The sequence below is a fragment of the Scyliorhinus torazame genome, chromosome 16, assembly GCF_047496885.1.
Source record: "Scyliorhinus torazame isolate Kashiwa2021f chromosome 16, sScyTor2.1, whole genome shotgun sequence".
In the NCBI taxonomy this organism is placed as follows: domain Eukaryota; kingdom Metazoa; phylum Chordata; class Chondrichthyes; order Carcharhiniformes; family Scyliorhinidae; genus Scyliorhinus; species Scyliorhinus torazame.
This window is the reverse complement of record NC_092722.1, coordinates 109854658-109871791: the sequence shown is the minus strand read 5'-3', so window position 1 is coordinate 109871791 and position 17134 is coordinate 109854658. Positions and strand designations below refer to the sequence as shown.

At 47.1% G+C, this 17134-nt stretch overlaps 1 protein-coding gene across 1 annotated transcript in view; it reads left to right on the top strand.

The window, feature by feature from the left end:
* cabcoco1 (ciliary associated calcium binding coiled-coil 1) overlaps positions 1–17134 on the top strand; it is a 229934-nt gene that overhangs the window by 32492 nt on the left and 180308 nt on the right. Inside the window, exon 2 of the mRNA XM_072478827.1 lies at positions 2668–2774. Coding sequence (XP_072334928.1) covers positions 2668–2774 — 107 coding nt within the window. The remainder of the gene's footprint in view (positions 1–2667; positions 2775–17134) is intronic.

The window sequence follows — 17134 nt, the reverse complement described above, 5'->3', positions numbered from 1 at the left end:
TATAAGCCAAACCTCCGGGAGTTCTCCATGTAGTAATACTGCTCAAAGCCAAATGCTGAACTCTGAAGTAGCCCAAAAGCCAGTCAACAAATTCCAACTGAAGGAAAAGAGCAGCATAAATTAGTTTAAATACCAGTAATTCGGGTAAAACTCAGATGCTAGACCTCTCTTCCCTACCTTTTGTTCCTTTCCCTTATTCAGCACCGTTACATTCAGTTTCCTGCCTCCTCCTTTCTCACTCTTCTCCCCCCTCCCCACATTATCCCTGTTTTTACCCTCCTCTCTTCCCTCACTGTTCCCCTCTTTTCTTCTACTCTTCTCTCCTCTTAACTTTCAACATAATTTCATCACTGTTAACTTTCTTCATTCCATCTTTCTCACACAATCCTAATGACATTTCATCTCAATAGATTTGACTTAATTTATCCCCTAAAGTGTTCTAATATTAATTGAATTAAGCAACCATTACTTTCATTTTTGTAAAGAGTCCCAAGACTATGTTTATGTAAATATAATAGAATTCATCCCAGTAAAATTGTGAAATATAGATACGTTTTTATTGAAAAACTTATCTCCAGTGTGGCCCAGATGTGAAATAAATAACTGGCCAATTATCACCAATGTGATTTTCATTCAGTGTACGTGCACACTGGAAAATATTATTGAAGTGTTCCTATCTTCATTTTCAATCTCTGCAGTAAAGTGGGTGCTCATTTTATTTAACAGCTGTAGTATACTAGCTCAATGCACATTGAGTGCAGAGCAGGAAATAGTGACATCAACACTTTTGTGAAGTTAATAAACTCAGGGCATACACATAAAATAATTTATTATGATTTGTCACCAAACTCTTTAATATTCCACTTGAATAAGTCTGTTCTTCAAATATACCTTCCTAACCAGTAACTGTACTTTCTCTCACTTTGTATTCGCGTTTGTTAATACAGTAAACAAGAACTTATCATTGCACCTCCAATCTTGTGCACCTACTACAGTGGAAATGTGATTGCATTTTATAAATTTGCCAGTCATAACAAGAATTTGCCAGTCATAACAAAACTATTGATATTTTGATAAGAACAAACTTCAATTTTCATGCTACTTTCACACGCAAGTGTAACAATGCATGAACATTTTGCAGCTATAGCAATGGGGGGGGGGGAGCAGATTAGTGGATGTAGTTTAGGATTACTTAGCAAATAGCTGGCATAGACAAAATGGATTGAATGGCCTCCTAATTGGTAGACGTATATAGTATTATCTAGGAAGGATTTGACTGAACCCTAGGCCTGTGTTAGCTGGGGCGATAGTAATATTTGTGTTGGGGTTCTACAATTAATCTTCATAACTCTTAGTCAGGTGGGAAATCATACTGGCTTTGTGCTTCTGATCGTTATTTAGTGATTCTTGCCTGAGGATGAAAACAGCACTGAACTCAACCATGATGCCCCCATGCTCAAATAACTAGCTGTCATTCTCAGCCTCAGCTTATATTTCACAGCGTGGTGGCACAGTCTCACAGCGCCAGAGACCAGAGTTTGAATCTGACCTCGGGTGACTGTCTATGTGGAGTTTACACATTCTTCCCGTGTCTATGTGGGTTTCCTTCGGGTGCTTCGGTTTCCTCCCACAGTCCAAAGATGTGTCGGTGAGGTGGATTGGCTGTACTAAATTGCCCCAAGGTGGGGTTATCGGTATGGGGTGGAGGATTGGGCATAAGTAGGGTGTGCTTTCAGAGGATCAGTGCAGGCTCGATGGGCTGAATGTCCTCCTTCTTCACTATAGGGATTCTATGATTCTATGAATTACCGGTGGGATCAGGCACAGTACTGTTTTCATGCGAGCAAAGATAATAAAGAAGTTATAGAAAGAAAAAATGTAATAATGCGAATAGTAGAGGTATCTGACATGGTTTGAGAATTCTTTGTTTTTGTCGCATACAAATCCACTGCCAGAATTTTAATTTGCTTGGGTGGGCACACGCGCACCCAACCTGCAAGCGCGTGAAATTGTGGGAGAAAATGGTGGGACATTGTGCAATATTTTGGTCAGCAGATGCATGCAAGCGTCTGAAGAGCGCCCGTTGACAATCAAGCAGGCAATTTGGTCCATTAAGAGTCCAATTGAACGCAAATTTACACGACCTGTCTGATTTTATGGTTGGCGGATGGGCCAATTGCCTGGGCAAACTTTGTATTTTAGCTGCAACCTCGATCCAGGGCAGAATAAATGTTAGGGCTGAAATAATAAAATTTACAGATATGTATGGAGGCGGAGGTCTGTGTATGATTGTGCTGCCGAGACACTTGTGGCATAGTTTTAACGTTGATATTTATTTTTCACGGGTCAGCAGCTCCCTGAGACAGTTCCACAGTGACTGTCCTCCTGAAGGAGCACAGTAGATGCACCAGCACGCACCCTCTATACTCTTGGTGCCCGCCCTTTTCCTGTCCTTCTTGGCAGTGCTCAGTCTTTCATAGAGCGGGATTCACACTGAATGGTCATTAATTGGCCAGCCAGTGTGAAATTGCACTCCTGGGCCGACCGCCACCAGAACACGTTTCGGTCTGCTTCCGAGTGCACACACTCGACGGGTGAAAAATTCAGGCTCCCATTGTATTGAATGATTATGGGTGAATGCAAGTCACACTGTTGTTTACTATGCAGGCTGAAAACCTCCGTGTGAAAGAAAGTGTAAACTCACTGGCCTGGAAATTTATTTCCTCTTCTCAAATGGTTGATCTTGTACAACTGACAGTGGATGGAGTTCAGAAGTAAGTACTAAACCCATTGAGGGTCAACCTGAAAACTTTTATCCTGTTGGACTTTCATGCAAAATTACATCTAGCTGGCAAACATTTTACAAAAATAAATTGCTTTAGAAGATTCTGTACAGTACTTCACAGAATCGCAGAATTGTTATGATGTAGAAAGAGGCCATTCGTGTCTGATGCACTGACTCCCAAATAAGAACATAAGAACTAGGAGCAGGCCATCTGGCCCCTCGAGCCTGCTCCACAATTCAATGAGAACATGGCTGATCTTTTGTGGACTCAGCTCCACTTTCCGGCCCAAACACCATAAACCCTTAATCCCTTTATTCTTCAAAAAACGATCTATCTTTATCTTAACATTTAATGAAGGAGCCTCTACTGCTTCACTGGGCAAGGAATTCCATAGATTCACAGCCCTTTGGGTGAAGAAGTTCCTCCTAAACTCAGTCCTAAATCTACTTCCCCTTATTTTGAGGCTATGCCCCCTAGTTCTGCTTTCACCCGCCAGTGGAAACAACCTGCCCGCATCTATCCTATCTATTCCCTTCATAATTTTATATGTTTCTATAAGATCCCCCCCTCATCCTTCTAAATTCCAACGAGTACAGTCCCAGTCTACTCAACCTCTCCTCTTACTCCACCCCTTCAGCTCTGGGACTAACCTAGTGAATCTCCTCTGCACACCGTCCAGTGCCAGTACGTCCTTTCTCAACTAAGGAGACCAAAACTGAACACAATACTCCAGGTGTGGCCTCACTAATACCTTATACAATTGCAGCATAACCTCCCTAGTCTTAAACTCCACCCCTCTAGCAATGAAGGACAAAATTGCACCTGTAAACCAACTTTTTGTGACTCATGCACTAGCACACCCAGGTCTCTCTGCACAACAGCATGTTTTAATATTTTATCATTTAAACAATAATCCCGTTTGCTGTTATTCCTACCAAAATGGATAACCTCTCATTTGTCAACATTGTATTCCATCTGCCAGACCCTAGCCCATTCACGTAGCCTATCCAAATCCCTTTGCAGACTTCCAGTATCCTCTGCACTTTTTGCTTTACCACTCATCTTAGTGTCGTCTGCAAACGTGGACACATTGCCCTTGGTCCCCAACTCCAAATCATTTATGTAAATTGTGAACAATTGTGGGCCCAACACTGATCCCTGAGGGACACCACTAGCTACTGATTGCCAACCAGAGAAACACCCATTAATCCCCACTCTTTGCTTTCTATTAATTAACCAATCCTCTGTCCATGCTACTACTTTCCCCTTAATGCTATGCATCTTTATCTTATGCAGCAACCTTTTGTGTGGCACCTTGTCAAAGGCTTTCTGGAAATCCAGATATACCACATCCATTGACTCCCTGTTATCTACCGCACTGGTAATGTCCTGAAAAAATTCCACTAAATTAGTTGGCCACGACCTGCCCTTTATGAACCCATGCTGCGTCTGCCCAATGGGACAATTTCCATCCAGATGTCTCGCTATTTCTTCCTTGATGATAGATTCCAGCATCTTCCCTACTACCGAAGTTAAGCTCACTGGCCTATAATTACCCGCTTTCTGCCTACCTCCTTGTTTAAACAGTGGTGTCACTTTTGCTAATTTCCAATCCGCCAGGACCACCCCAGAGTCTAGCGAATTTTGGTAAATTATCACTAGTGCATTTGCAATTTCCCTTGCCATCTCTTTTAGTACTCTGGGATGCATTCCATCAGGGCCAGGAGACTTGTCTACCTTTAGCCCCATTAGCTTGCCCATCACTACCTCCTTAGTGATAACAATCCTCTCAAGGTCCTCACCTGTCATAGCCTCATTTCCATCAGTCACTGGCATGTTATTTGTGTCTTCCCGTTTGAAGACCGACCCAAAAACCTGTTCAGTTCCTCAGCCATTTCCTCATCTCCCATTATTAAATCTCCCTTCTCATCCTCTAAAGGACCAATATTTACCTTAGTCACTCTTTTTTATTTTATATATTTATAGAAACTTTTACTATCTGTTTTTATATTCTGAGCAAGTTTACTCTCATAATCTATCTTACTCTTCTTTATAGCTTTTTTAGTAGCTTTCTGTTGCCCCCTAAAGATTTTCCAGTCCTCTAGCCTCCCACTAATCTTTGCTACTTTGTATGCTTTTTCCTTCAATTTGATACTCTCCCTTATTTCCTTAGATATCCACGGTCGATTTTCCCTCCTTCTACCGTCCTTCCTTTTTGTTGGTATAAACCTTTGCTGAGCACTGTGAAAAATCGCTTGGAAGGTTCTCCACTGTTCTTCAACTGTTTCACCATAAAGTCTTTGCTCCCAGTCTACCGTAGCTAGTTCTTCTCTCATCCCATTGTAATCTCCTTTGTTTAAGCACAAAACACTAGTGTTTGATTTTTATCTTCTCACCCTCCATCTGTATTTTAAATTCCACCATATTGTGATCGCTCCTTCCAAGAGGATCCCTAACTATGAGATCCTGAATCAATCCTGTCTCATTACACATGACCAGATCTAGGACCGCTTATTCCCTCGTAGGTTCCATTACATACTGTTCTTGGAAACTATCGCGGATACATTCTATAAACTCCTCCTCAAGGCTGCCTTGACCGACCTGATTAAACCAATCGACATGTAGATTAAAATCCCCCATGATAACTGCTGTACCATTTCTACATGTATCAGTTATTTCTTTGTTTATTGCCTGCCCCACCATAATGTTACTATTTGGTGGCCTATAGACTACTCCTATCAGTGACTTTTTCGCCTTACTATTCCTGATTTCCACCCAAATGGATTCAACCTTATCCTCCATAGCACCGATGTCTTCCCTTACTATTGCCCGGATGTCATCCTTAATTAACAGAGCTACACCACCTCCCTTACCATCCACTCTGTCCTTCCGAATAGTTTGATACCCTCGGATATTTAACTCCTAGTCGTGACCATCCTTTAACCATGTTTCAGTAATGGCCACTAAATCATAGTCATTCACGATGATTTGCACCATCAACTCATTTACCTTATTCCGAATAGTATGAGCATTCAGGTAAAGTACACTTATGTTGGCTTTTTTACCTCTGTTCTGAACCTTAACACCTCGATCAGTAACCTCTCGTAAGTTATATTTCCTCTTAACTTTTCTCCTAATTTTCCTTGTCTTTGAACCCATATCTTCATGTATCAACCTGCCGCGTCGCTTACCACTAATGTTTTTACTTCCCGTTTTATTCCTTTTAGTATTCCTAGTCCTATTCACTGAGCTCCCCTCAGTCACTGTACCTTGTACTGTCGCCCTTTTTGATTTTTGACTATGGCTTCTCTGCCTTACACTTTCCCCCTTACTGCCTTTTGTTTCTGTCCCTGTTTTACTACCTTCCAACTTCCTGCATCGGTTCCCATCTCCCTGCCACATTAGTTTAAACTTTCCCCAACAGCTCAAGCAACCAGCGCCCCCCCCCCCCCCCCCCCCCCCCCCCCCCAGGACATCAGTTCCAGTCCTGCCCAGGTGCAGACCGTCTGGTTTGTATTGGTCCCACCTCCCCCACAACCGGTTCCAATGCCCCAGCAATTTGAATCCTTCCCTCTTGCACCATCTCTCGAGTCACGCATTCATCCTATCTATCCTGACATTCCTACTCTGACTAGCTCGTGGCACTGGTAGCAATCCTGAGATTACTACCTGGGCATCATGACATAGTAAAAGCAAATTACTGCAGATGCTGGAAGCTGAAACCAAAAGAGAAAATGCTGGAAACTCTCAGCAGGTCTGGCAGCATCTGTAGGGGGAGAAAAGAGCTAATGTTGCCCACCCATGCCCCCCTCCCCCCACATCTACATCTTCACAGCTTACCTTCTGATTTTAGTTTCTCTGCTGTTTGGCCTTTCACACTTTTTATTCTCTCTGGGGACTGTCATTAGTACACTTTTCCCTTGGTTTCTGTGGCTATTGGCACTCTTTTACCTTGGTTTCTGTAGCAATGACTCATCTTTCATTCCCTCACCCTCCAGTATAAATATCTCACACTTTCTATGTCTTTTAGCTTTGATAAAGGGTCATCTGTACTCGAAACATTAGCTCTTTTCTCTCCCTACAGATGCTGCCAGATGTCCTGAGATTATCCAGCATTTTCTCTTTTGGTATTAAGACTTAGTGCCTGCCTTTCCCCTGCGTGCGTTGTGACATGGTAGCACAGTGGTTAGCACAGTTGCTTCGCAGCTCCAGGGTCCCAGGTTTGATTCCCAGCTTGGAAAACTGTCTGTGCGGAGTCTGCATGTACTCCCCGTGTCTGAGTGGATTTCCTCCGGGTGCTCCGGTTTCCTTCCACAGTCCAAAGATGTGCACGTTAGGTGGATTGGCCACGCTAAATTGCCCTTCGTGTCCAAAAAGGTTGGGTGGGGTTACTAGGATAGGATGGAGATGTGGGCTTAGATAGGGCGCAGACTCGATGGGCCAAATGGCCTCCTTCTGCACTGTAAGTTCTGTGATCCATACCCCTGCACATTGTTTCTTTTCAAATAATCATAGCATGCCCTTCTGAATGCCTCAATTGAACCTGCCTCCACTACACATCCATGCAGTTATTCCAAACCCAAACCACTCGTTATGTGAAAAAGCTTTTTCTCGCATCACATTTGCTTTTTTTGTAAAAGTCTTAAATCTATGCCCTTTTGTTCTTGATCCTTTTATGAGCAGGAACAGTTTCTCCCTATCTACTCTGTCCAGCCCACTAATGATTTTGAACATCTCTATCAAATCTCTCTTAGCGCCTTCTCTCCGAGGAGCACAGTCACAACCTCTCCAATCTTTCCTCATAACTGAAGTCTCTCAACCCTGTAAACCTCTTCTGTGCACTCCCCAATTTGTTCACATCCTTCCTATAGTGTGGTACCCAGAACTATATACACAATACTCCAGCTGAGGTCTAACTAGTGTCTTGTATAAGTTCAGTACACCTTAATGCCCGATTAATAAAGCCCAGGATATCGTATACTTTATTAACAGCTCTCTGCATCTGTCCTGCCACCTTCAATGATGTGCTTATTTCTCCGGTATTGTCACCTTGACCTCCTTGCATCTCGCAACCATATGATTATACAGTTGAGCCCTTAGTCTGGTCCTTTGCTGATAACTATGATGTTTGTAAAAATTTAACATAACCAAAAAAGTCACAGCTACAGAGCTATAGAAATGGGAGCAGCAAGTGGGCTTTCACAAAATTATAAATTCAGATGCTTTGGTAACAGCTTTTCCACCAACATTTAAAGCATAAATAATGCAGGTAGGGAGGGGGAACCAAGGAATCCCCAGGGCCCATGGTTTTTGCTGAATTTCACAGCAGGACCGTATTATCTTTATTTTATGCTGTTTATCACCCATCAGCAGTTTGATGAGGTGCTTTGGGGTTATGTTTGGCGATTAAAATTTTTTTTTTAACCCCCCCTTCCCCCCCCCCCCCCATTTAACACTCATCCATTATGAGGGAGGTTAAAATTGACCCGCTCCCACAGCAATATATCCAACTAATTAGTCATTAGTGTGGGACACCTTACCAAGGGATGAGGAGAGATTGGAGGGGTGGCGGGGGGGGGGGGGGGGGGGAATGTGACGGTGGGGGTGGGGCGGGGGGGGGGGGGGGGGGGTGTCTGAGGTTTATTCAGAAGCTGTCGGATTTCCCAAAAAGTGAAATTACCTTTTTTCATGCTTTATCCGTTTGTTGCATTTCTTCATAAAACATATCCAAGGGTAAGGTGAAGCTAAAATCATATTCACAGAGAAAAATCCCCAAGAATTGGAAAAGCAATGCAAGGGAAAAAACAAGACAGCTAACAGACCTGTTAATTTAATGTCTATGATGGGGAAATTGCTGGAGTCTATAATCTGGATGGGGTAACTGAACACCTTGAAAAGGTTTGTTTGACACTTCCGGTGGCGGCTATGAAGGAATAAGTCACACATTTGGTGGCTCCCGCTCTAGTCGGACTTTTGGACCTATTCCCCCGATCTTTTAACGGACTTGAATTGCAGAATGGATGTCAGTTGCAATTCTCTACTGAATTCCCACTTCGGTGCATGGAGAAAAGGATTAGAAGTGTTCGTAAGGGCAGAAATAAGAACACAGAGAAGACTTGGGCTGTAGTTGCAACAGGGGACTGCATGGCTGAGGAGCGAACCTCTGGCTTGTCGTCACAGCAGTCTATGGAGCAGCTGATGCAAGTCATCCAGGAGGGCTTTGCTGCGCAGAAATGGGACTGCTTGGACCAGATAAAAGTATTGATTGAGCGGCTGGAGCTCAGGTTGGACGTCCAGGATCGGGCAATCCAGAAGGTGGAAAAGGCGCTGGCTGAGCAGGAGGAGCATCAGACCGCGGTGGAACTGGAAGTGGGGATGCTGAGGGACCAGCAAAAGAAGCTTCTGGATAAGATGGAGGACCTAGAGAATAGGTCCCGCCGGCAGAACCTAAGAATTGTCGGGCTCCCGGAGGGAACCGAAGGAACGGACGCTAGGGTGTACGTCGCAGGCATGTTTGAGAAGCTGCTGGGGGACAGGGCATTCTCCCGGCCCTTGGAGGTGGATAGGGCTCACAGAGCACCTGCGAAGAAGCCGCGAATGGGAGATCCCCCGAGGGCTATGGTGGTGAGATTCCACAGGTTCTCGAAGAAGGAGCATATTCTGCAGTGGGCCAAGTAGACACAAAGCTGTGTGGGACAACAGCATTCTACGGGTTCACCAAGACCTGAGCGTGGAGGTGGCCAGGAGGAGAGCAGGCTTTAATCAGATCAAGGCGATCCTTTCCAAGAAAAAGGTGACGTTTGGACTGTTATACCAAGCCCGTCTCTGGGTCATGCATGAGGATCAGCACTTTTACTTTGAGTCGCCTGAGGGTGCATTGGACTTTGCAAGAAAGAAAGGGCTGACAAAGGACTGAGAACTTTTTGAACTTGGGTGCAACGTTCGTGTTTCTGTTTTCTCTGTTTTGTTTCTCGGTTTTTGCAAAAAGTTTTTTGTTTTGCTTGGAACCAGCAGTAGAGCTGGGTGAGTTTAGGTTTTTATTTGCACTATTGGGGGATGGAGGTGCACTAGTTTTGATCTTGGTGTTTTTCTGTTGGGCAATTGTGTGGGGATTTTTTGATGTTGGAGTTTGTGTGGTAGTACCAGGTATTGCGGTACCTAAGACGCTGATGACCATTGGTTAAACCCAGGAGTTTACCATTGGCTGTTGTTACGTAGCTCCGCCCTGACAAGCGGAGTATAAGAAACGGTGCCGTCCCAGCAGCCTTCACTTTCTGTACCGAAGCTGATGGGGAACAAGTTCTAGTAGATTAAAGCCTTCAGTTATGAAATTACTTCATCTTGAGTGTAATTGATCGCGCATCAATTTAACCTACTAGACTTAAGCTAGAAGGATGGATCTCCGAAACAAACCGGAGTGCCTTCCAACTCAGCCCCCACGTGGAGAACTCGGCTGCAATATTTAAACACTGGCTGGCGTGCTTTAACGGCTACCTCGAGACGGCCGGAGGCACCCCCTCAGAAAATGCACCTCCTGCGCTCAAGGGTCAGCCTGGAGGTCTACCCCCTTATTGAGGAGGCGGAGGACTATGATGCCGTGATCGAACTGCTAAAAGGACATTATATCCGACCTGTAAATCAGGTCTACGCACGTCACCTGCTTGCAACTAGATGGCAAAGCCCCGGGGAATCGTTGGAAGATTTCTACCGGGCGCTACTGGTGCTGGGCCAAAACTGTGGCTGCCCCCAAGTTTCGGGGAGCGAGCACATGGAACTTTTAATCAGGGATGCCTTTGTAGCAGGTATGAGCTCCTCAGATATCTTCCGAAGACTCCTAGAAAAGGACACCCTGGGACTTAGAGAGGCACGGGCCCTGGCAGGGTCAATTGACGTTGCCTCCAAAAATGCGCAGTCCTATGCGCCCAACCGTGCGGCGGCCCCCTGGGCTGCGTGGAACCCCGCAGCGGCAGCCCCACAGACCTTCCCCCTGACCCCGCAGGCCTGCTCTACGAAACGGCCCGCTAACACCGCTGGGCCCCGCTGTTTCTTCTGCGGGCAGGCGAATCATCCCCGCCCGCGCTGCCTGGCCCGCACCGCCGCCTGCAAAGGGTGCGGCAAGAAGGGCCACTTTGTGGGGGTCTGCCAGGCCCGCGCCGTGGCCGCGATCTCCAGCGACTCCGGACCGCTGCGGCAGCCCCCCCTTCAGGCCCCGACTAGCCAGCGCTCACCGCCACCCCCCTATCCCAGGGCCACGTGCGACCCACGGGCACGGCCATCTTGCCCCCCGGACACCATGCTGGACGGGTGGGCGCCGCCATTTTGTCCATCCCCGCCGCCATCTTGTTCATCCCCGGACACCATGTGCGACCCATGGGTGACGCCATCTTGGATGGGGCCCCAGGCCCCCAGCACGGCCGACTACACGCTGCCCGATCAGAACTCGCAACTGCTTCATCGGCCTCGGTGACACTGGACCAAAGTTGTCGACCCCGGATACTCGCAACAGCTACAATGACGGTCTTCATCAATGGCCACGAGACGTCTTGCCTGATGGACTCTGGGAGCACGGAAAGCTTTGTTCACCCCGACACGGTAAGGCGCTGTTCACTTGTAACCCACCCTGTAAACCAGAGGATCTCCCTGGCCTCCGGGTCACACTCGGTGGAGATAAAGGGGTTCTGCCTAGCGAACCTCACTGTCCAAGGCAGGAAATTCGACAATTTCCGCCTGTATGTCCTGCCGCACCTCTGCGCGGCTACCCTCTTGGGGCTGGACTTCCAATGTAATTTGCAAAGCCTGACCTTTAAATTCGGTAGCTCTATACCTCCCCTTACTGTCTGCGGCCTCGCGACCCTTAAGGTCGACCCGCCTTCCCTGTTTGCGAACCTCACCCCGGATTGCAAACCCGTCGCCACCAGGAGCAGGCGGTACAGTGCCCAGGACCGGACCTTCATCAGGTCCGAGGTCCAAAGGCTGCTGAGGGAAGGGGTCATCGAAGCGAGCAACACTCCCTGGAGAGCTCAAGTAGTGGTGGTAAAGACCGGGGACAAGTATAGGATGGTCATTGACTACAGCAAGACCATCAACAGGTTTACGCAGCTGGACGTGTACCCTCTCCCCCGTATAGCCGACCTGGTAAACCGGATCGCACAATACAAGGTCTTCTCCACGGTGGATCTCAAGTCCGCCTACCACCAGCTACCCCTCCGTAATAGTGACTGCAAGTACACTGCCTTCGAAGCAGATGGGCGGCTCTATCAATTTTTAAGAGTTCCCTTTGGTGTCACTAATGGGGTCTCGGTCTTCCAGCGAGAGATGGACCAAATGGTTGACTGGTACGGCTTACGCGCAACGTTCCAGTATCTGGATAACGTCACCATCTGCGGCCATGACCAGCAGGACCACGACATCAACCTCCGCAAATTTCTCCAGACCGCGAAAATCCTTAACCTGACATACAATAAAGATAAATGCGTGTTTAGCACCGACCGTCTAGCCATTCTAGGCTACGTAGTGCGAAATGGAGTTATAGGTCCCGACCCTGAGCGCATGTGCCCCCTTCTGGAGCTCCCCCTCCCTCACTGCCCCAAGGCCCTGAAGCGCTGCCTCAGAATTTTCAGCTATTACACACAGTGAGTCTCCAACTACGCAGTCAAAGCCCGACCCCTAATCCTGTCCACAACCTCCCCCTGTCGACGGAGGCCCACCAGGCCTTCAGCCGCATCAAAGTAGACATTGCAAAGGCCACGATGCGCGCCATCGACGAGTCCCTCTTCTTCCAGGTCGAAACGATGCATCCGACGTAGCTCTGGCGGCCACCCTCAACCAAGTGGGCAGGCCCGTGGCCTTCTTCTCCCGTACCCTCCATGCTTCCGAAATCCGACACCTCGGTCGAAAAAGAGGCACAAGCCATAGTTGAAGCTGTGAGACATTGGAGGCATTACCTGGCCGGCAGGAGATTCACTCTCCTCACGGACCAACGGTCGGTTGCCTTCATGTTCGATAATGCACAGTGGGGCAAGATTAAAAACGACAAGATCTTGCGGTGGAGGATAGAACTCTCCACCTTCAACCATGAGATCTTGTACCGTCCGGGGAAGCTAAACGAGCCTCCTGATGCCCTGTCCCGCGGCACTTGTGCCACTGCACAAGTGGACTGCCTCCGAGCCCTCCACGAGGACCTCTGCCACCCGGGGGTCACTCGTTTCTTCCACTTCATCAAGACCCGCAACCTGCCCCACTCCCATCGAGGAGGTCAGGACAGTCACCAGGGACTGCCAAAGCTGCGCGGAGTGCAAACCGCACTTCTATCGGCCAGAGAGGGCGCACCTGATAAAGGCTTCCCGTCCCTTTGAACGCCTCAGCATGGATTTCAAAGGCCCCCTCCCCTCCACCGACCGCAACACGTATTTCCTGAACGTGATTGACGAGTACTCCCGGTTCCCATTCGCCATCCCCTGCCCAGACATGACCACAACCACCGTCATCAAGGCCCTCCAGGGTATCTTTACACTGTTCGGTTTCCCTGCGTACATACACAGTGATAGGGGGTCCTCCTTTATGAGCGACGAACTGGGTCAATTCCTGCTCAGCAAGGGCATCGCCTCGAGCAGGACGACCAGTTACAACCCCCGGGGAAACGGACAGGTGGAGAGGGAGAACGGAACGGTCTGGAAGACTGTTCTACTGGCCCTACGGTCCAGGAATCTCCCAGTCTCCCGCTGGCAAGAAGTCCTCCCGATGGCCCGCCACGCCATCCGGTCGCTGCTCTGTACAACCACAAATCAGACACCTCATGAACGTCTCCTTGTTTTCCCCAGGAAGTCCTCCTCCGGGACCTCGCTCCCAACCCGGCTAGCAACACCCGGACCCATCCTGCTTCGGAAGCGCGTGCGGGCGCACAAGTCGGACCCGTTGATCGAGAGGGTCCACCTGCTGCACGCTAACCCCCAGTACACCAGCATGGATTTGTGAAGGAAGGTCATACCTGACTAATCTTATTGAATTTTTTGACTAAAGTAGTGTACATTTGTATGGCCTTCCAAAAGGCATTTGATAAAGTCCCACACAAGAGACTGTTAACAAGAGACTGGATGGAAGCCCAAGGAGTTGAGGGAAAATTATTGACGTGGTTTGGAAACTGGTTGAGTGGCAGGTGACAGAGAATGGAGATAATGTAATTACTCAAATTGGCAGGGTGTGACTAGTGGTGTGCCACAGGGATCTGTGTTGTGGCCTCAATTATTCACACTATTCATTAATGACTTGGATGATGGCATAGAAAGTAATATATCCAAATTTGCGGATGATAAAAGGTTAGGGGCATTGTAGACAACCTAGACCAGAGCATAAAATTGCAAGGTGATATTGTCCGACTAGGTGAATGGGCAAAATTGTGGCAGATGGAATTTAACATAAGCAAATGTGAGGTTATCCATTTTGGACCAAAAAAGGATAGAGCAGAATACTTTCTAAATGGAAAGAGGTTAGGTGCAGCGGATTTCTAAAGAGACTTGGGGGTTCAGCTGCATGCCAGGAACAAGTGCAGAAAATAATCATAAAATCAAATTACTGCGGATGCTTGAATCTGAAACCAAAAAGAAAATGCTGGAAAATCTCAGCAGGTCTGGCAGCATCCGTAGGGAAAGAAAAGAGCTAACATTTTGAGTACAGATGACCCTTTGTCAAAGTAGAAAATAATCAAAAAGGCTAATGGAATGCTGACCTTTATGTGTAGAGTATTGGAATATAAAGACAGAAGGTTATGCTGCAGCTATACAAAACCCTGGTTAGACTCCACTTGGAGTACTTTGAGCAGTGCTGGGCACAACACCTTAGGAAGGATATTTCAGCCTTGGAGGGAGTGCAAGTAGATTTACAAAAATGATACCTGGACTAAAAGGGTTAAGTTGAGAGGAGAGATTACATAAATTAGACCTGTTTTTGCTAGAATTTAGAAGGTTAAGGGGTGATCTGATCAATGTATTCAAGGTAATAACAGGGAAAGACAGGGTAGATTAAGATAAACTTTCCACTGGTTAGAGTTTCGAAAACTAAGGGGCATAGTCCAAACATCAGGGCTCGACTATTCAGAAGAGATATTTGGAAGAACTTCTTCATTCAAAGGGTGGTAGAGGATTGGAACTCTCTCCCACAAACAACAGTTGAAACTAGAACAGTTAATTTTAAATTGAGATAGATAGATTTTTGTTCAGCAAAGATATTAAGGGAAATGGGCCCAAGGCAGGAATATGGAGTTAGGCCACAGATCAGCCATGAATGGCGGGACAGTCTCAAGGGCTGAATGGCCTCCTCCAGTTCTTATGTTCCTATACATTTTAGCTTGTTGGCTGGAATCCCTCTAATGTTATATATAAGGTGTTGAGATGTCACCATTTTATCAAGGAATTTTCTGAATTCAGACCAAAAAAATTCTTTGGGACATAAACTGCCTTCCAGATGAACTGCCCTTGTATTTTCTGGAATGAGGGACTGTTCCAGGAAGCCAGCTGGAGTTCTGAATAATTTCACTTGTGGTTTTGTCATATGGTAGTGTTTATATTACTTTTTAAATTTGAGTCGAGCATAATTATACTCTTGGATTATAACATCGGTTTGAACATTATAACATCGGTTGTTCAGAACATAAACATGCATTTGCTCCAAAAAGTCATTGGTACCACACAAAAGTAAACTTTAATAATGTATTTAGTAATTATGAGCTATGTATAAAGGCATTTGAGGATGTTCTTCTTCAGTCTTTTTTTAACTTTATTCTATGTGGAAATTGGTTGAAGTGTGGAGGGTTATTTTGAATGTCTGACCATCAGCATTTTGTGTAAGATATCACAGTGCACATTAAACTCTGAAGTATAACAGGGCAATAAATAAAAGCCACTAAAGTAAAATACCATATTTGTAACAAAGAATAAAAGCTGAATGAATATAAGTTACAGGGAAATTAAATATCACTTGGTTTTACAAGTTGTTAAATCTAATCCCTCATATTCTGGGGCACCACATTTTAGGAAGGATATCAGGGGCGTGATTCTCCCCTACCCGGCGGGGCGGGGGATCCCGGCGCCGAGGAGTGGCGTGAACCACTCCGGCGTCCGACCGCCCTCCGCACCTTCAGGGACTAGGCCTGCCCCGGAGTGGTTTGCGACCCGCCGGCCGACAGGGAAGGAGCTTGGCGCCACGGCAACCATCGCCGAAGGGCCTCCGTCGGCTGGCACGAGTTTGCGCGTGAGAGTTCGTCTCCACATAGGCCTTCGCAGAGGACCACAGCGGCCGATGCGGAGGAATAGAGTGCCCCCACGGCACAGGCCCGCCCGCGGATTGGTGGGCTCCGATCGCGGGCCAGGCCACCGTGGGGGCACCTCCCGGGGCCAGATCCCCCCGCGATCCCCCGAGAATCCCGGAGGCCGCCACGCTGCCAGGTCCCGCTGGTAAGAACCTACTCCAATTTATGCCGGTGGGACTGGCAAAAAACGGGCGGGACTTCGTCCCATCGCGGGCCAGAGAATTCGGGCGGCCCCAGGGCCCGTTGAGTCGCGCCGGTCCCTGCCATTCTCCGAGGCGGGTGGCGCGATTCACGCTGGGGCAATTTTTGGGGGGCCGGATAATTCGGAGGATGGCGGGGGCGGGATTCACGCCAACCCCCGGCGATTCTCCAACCCGGCAGGGGGTCAGAGAATCCCGCCCCAGATCTTTGGAGAGGTCGCAGTAGAGCTTTACTAGAATGACATTCGGGAGGAGTTTCACTTTTCTGGTGAGACTAGAAAAATTGGGATTATTCTCTTAAATCAGAGAAGGTTAAGGGGAGAATTAATAGAGGTGATCAAAAATTTGAGGGGTTTTGATAGGGCAGATGGGGAGTAACTCTCGTGGCAGGAGGGTTGGTAATGGGAGGACACAGATTTTTAAATAATGTCAAGAAAGCCAGGGAATAGATGAGAATTGTTTTACTCAGCAAATTGTTACAATCAGAAATATACTGCCTGTAAGATTGGTGATAGCTTGCAAAAGGAATTGGATAAATATGTAAAAACGAAAAATTTATAAGGCTATGGGGGGAAAGCAGGGGAGCGGGGCAAATCAGAAGCTTTTTCAGAGAGCAAGCACAATGAGCCAAATGCCATCTCCTGTATGATTCTGTAATATTGCGACCAGAAATCTTTTTCTTTTTATCAGGTTTGTGTATTTAATTGGCACCCCCATCTACCACATAATGTGTATCAACTGTGGGGAGGCAGTGGCTTATGTTATTGGGTCACTGGATTCCTCAGCTGCTGAATCAGTACTTCTCCATAATGAACACCACTTGGTGGAAGCACCAAGGGTGGCAA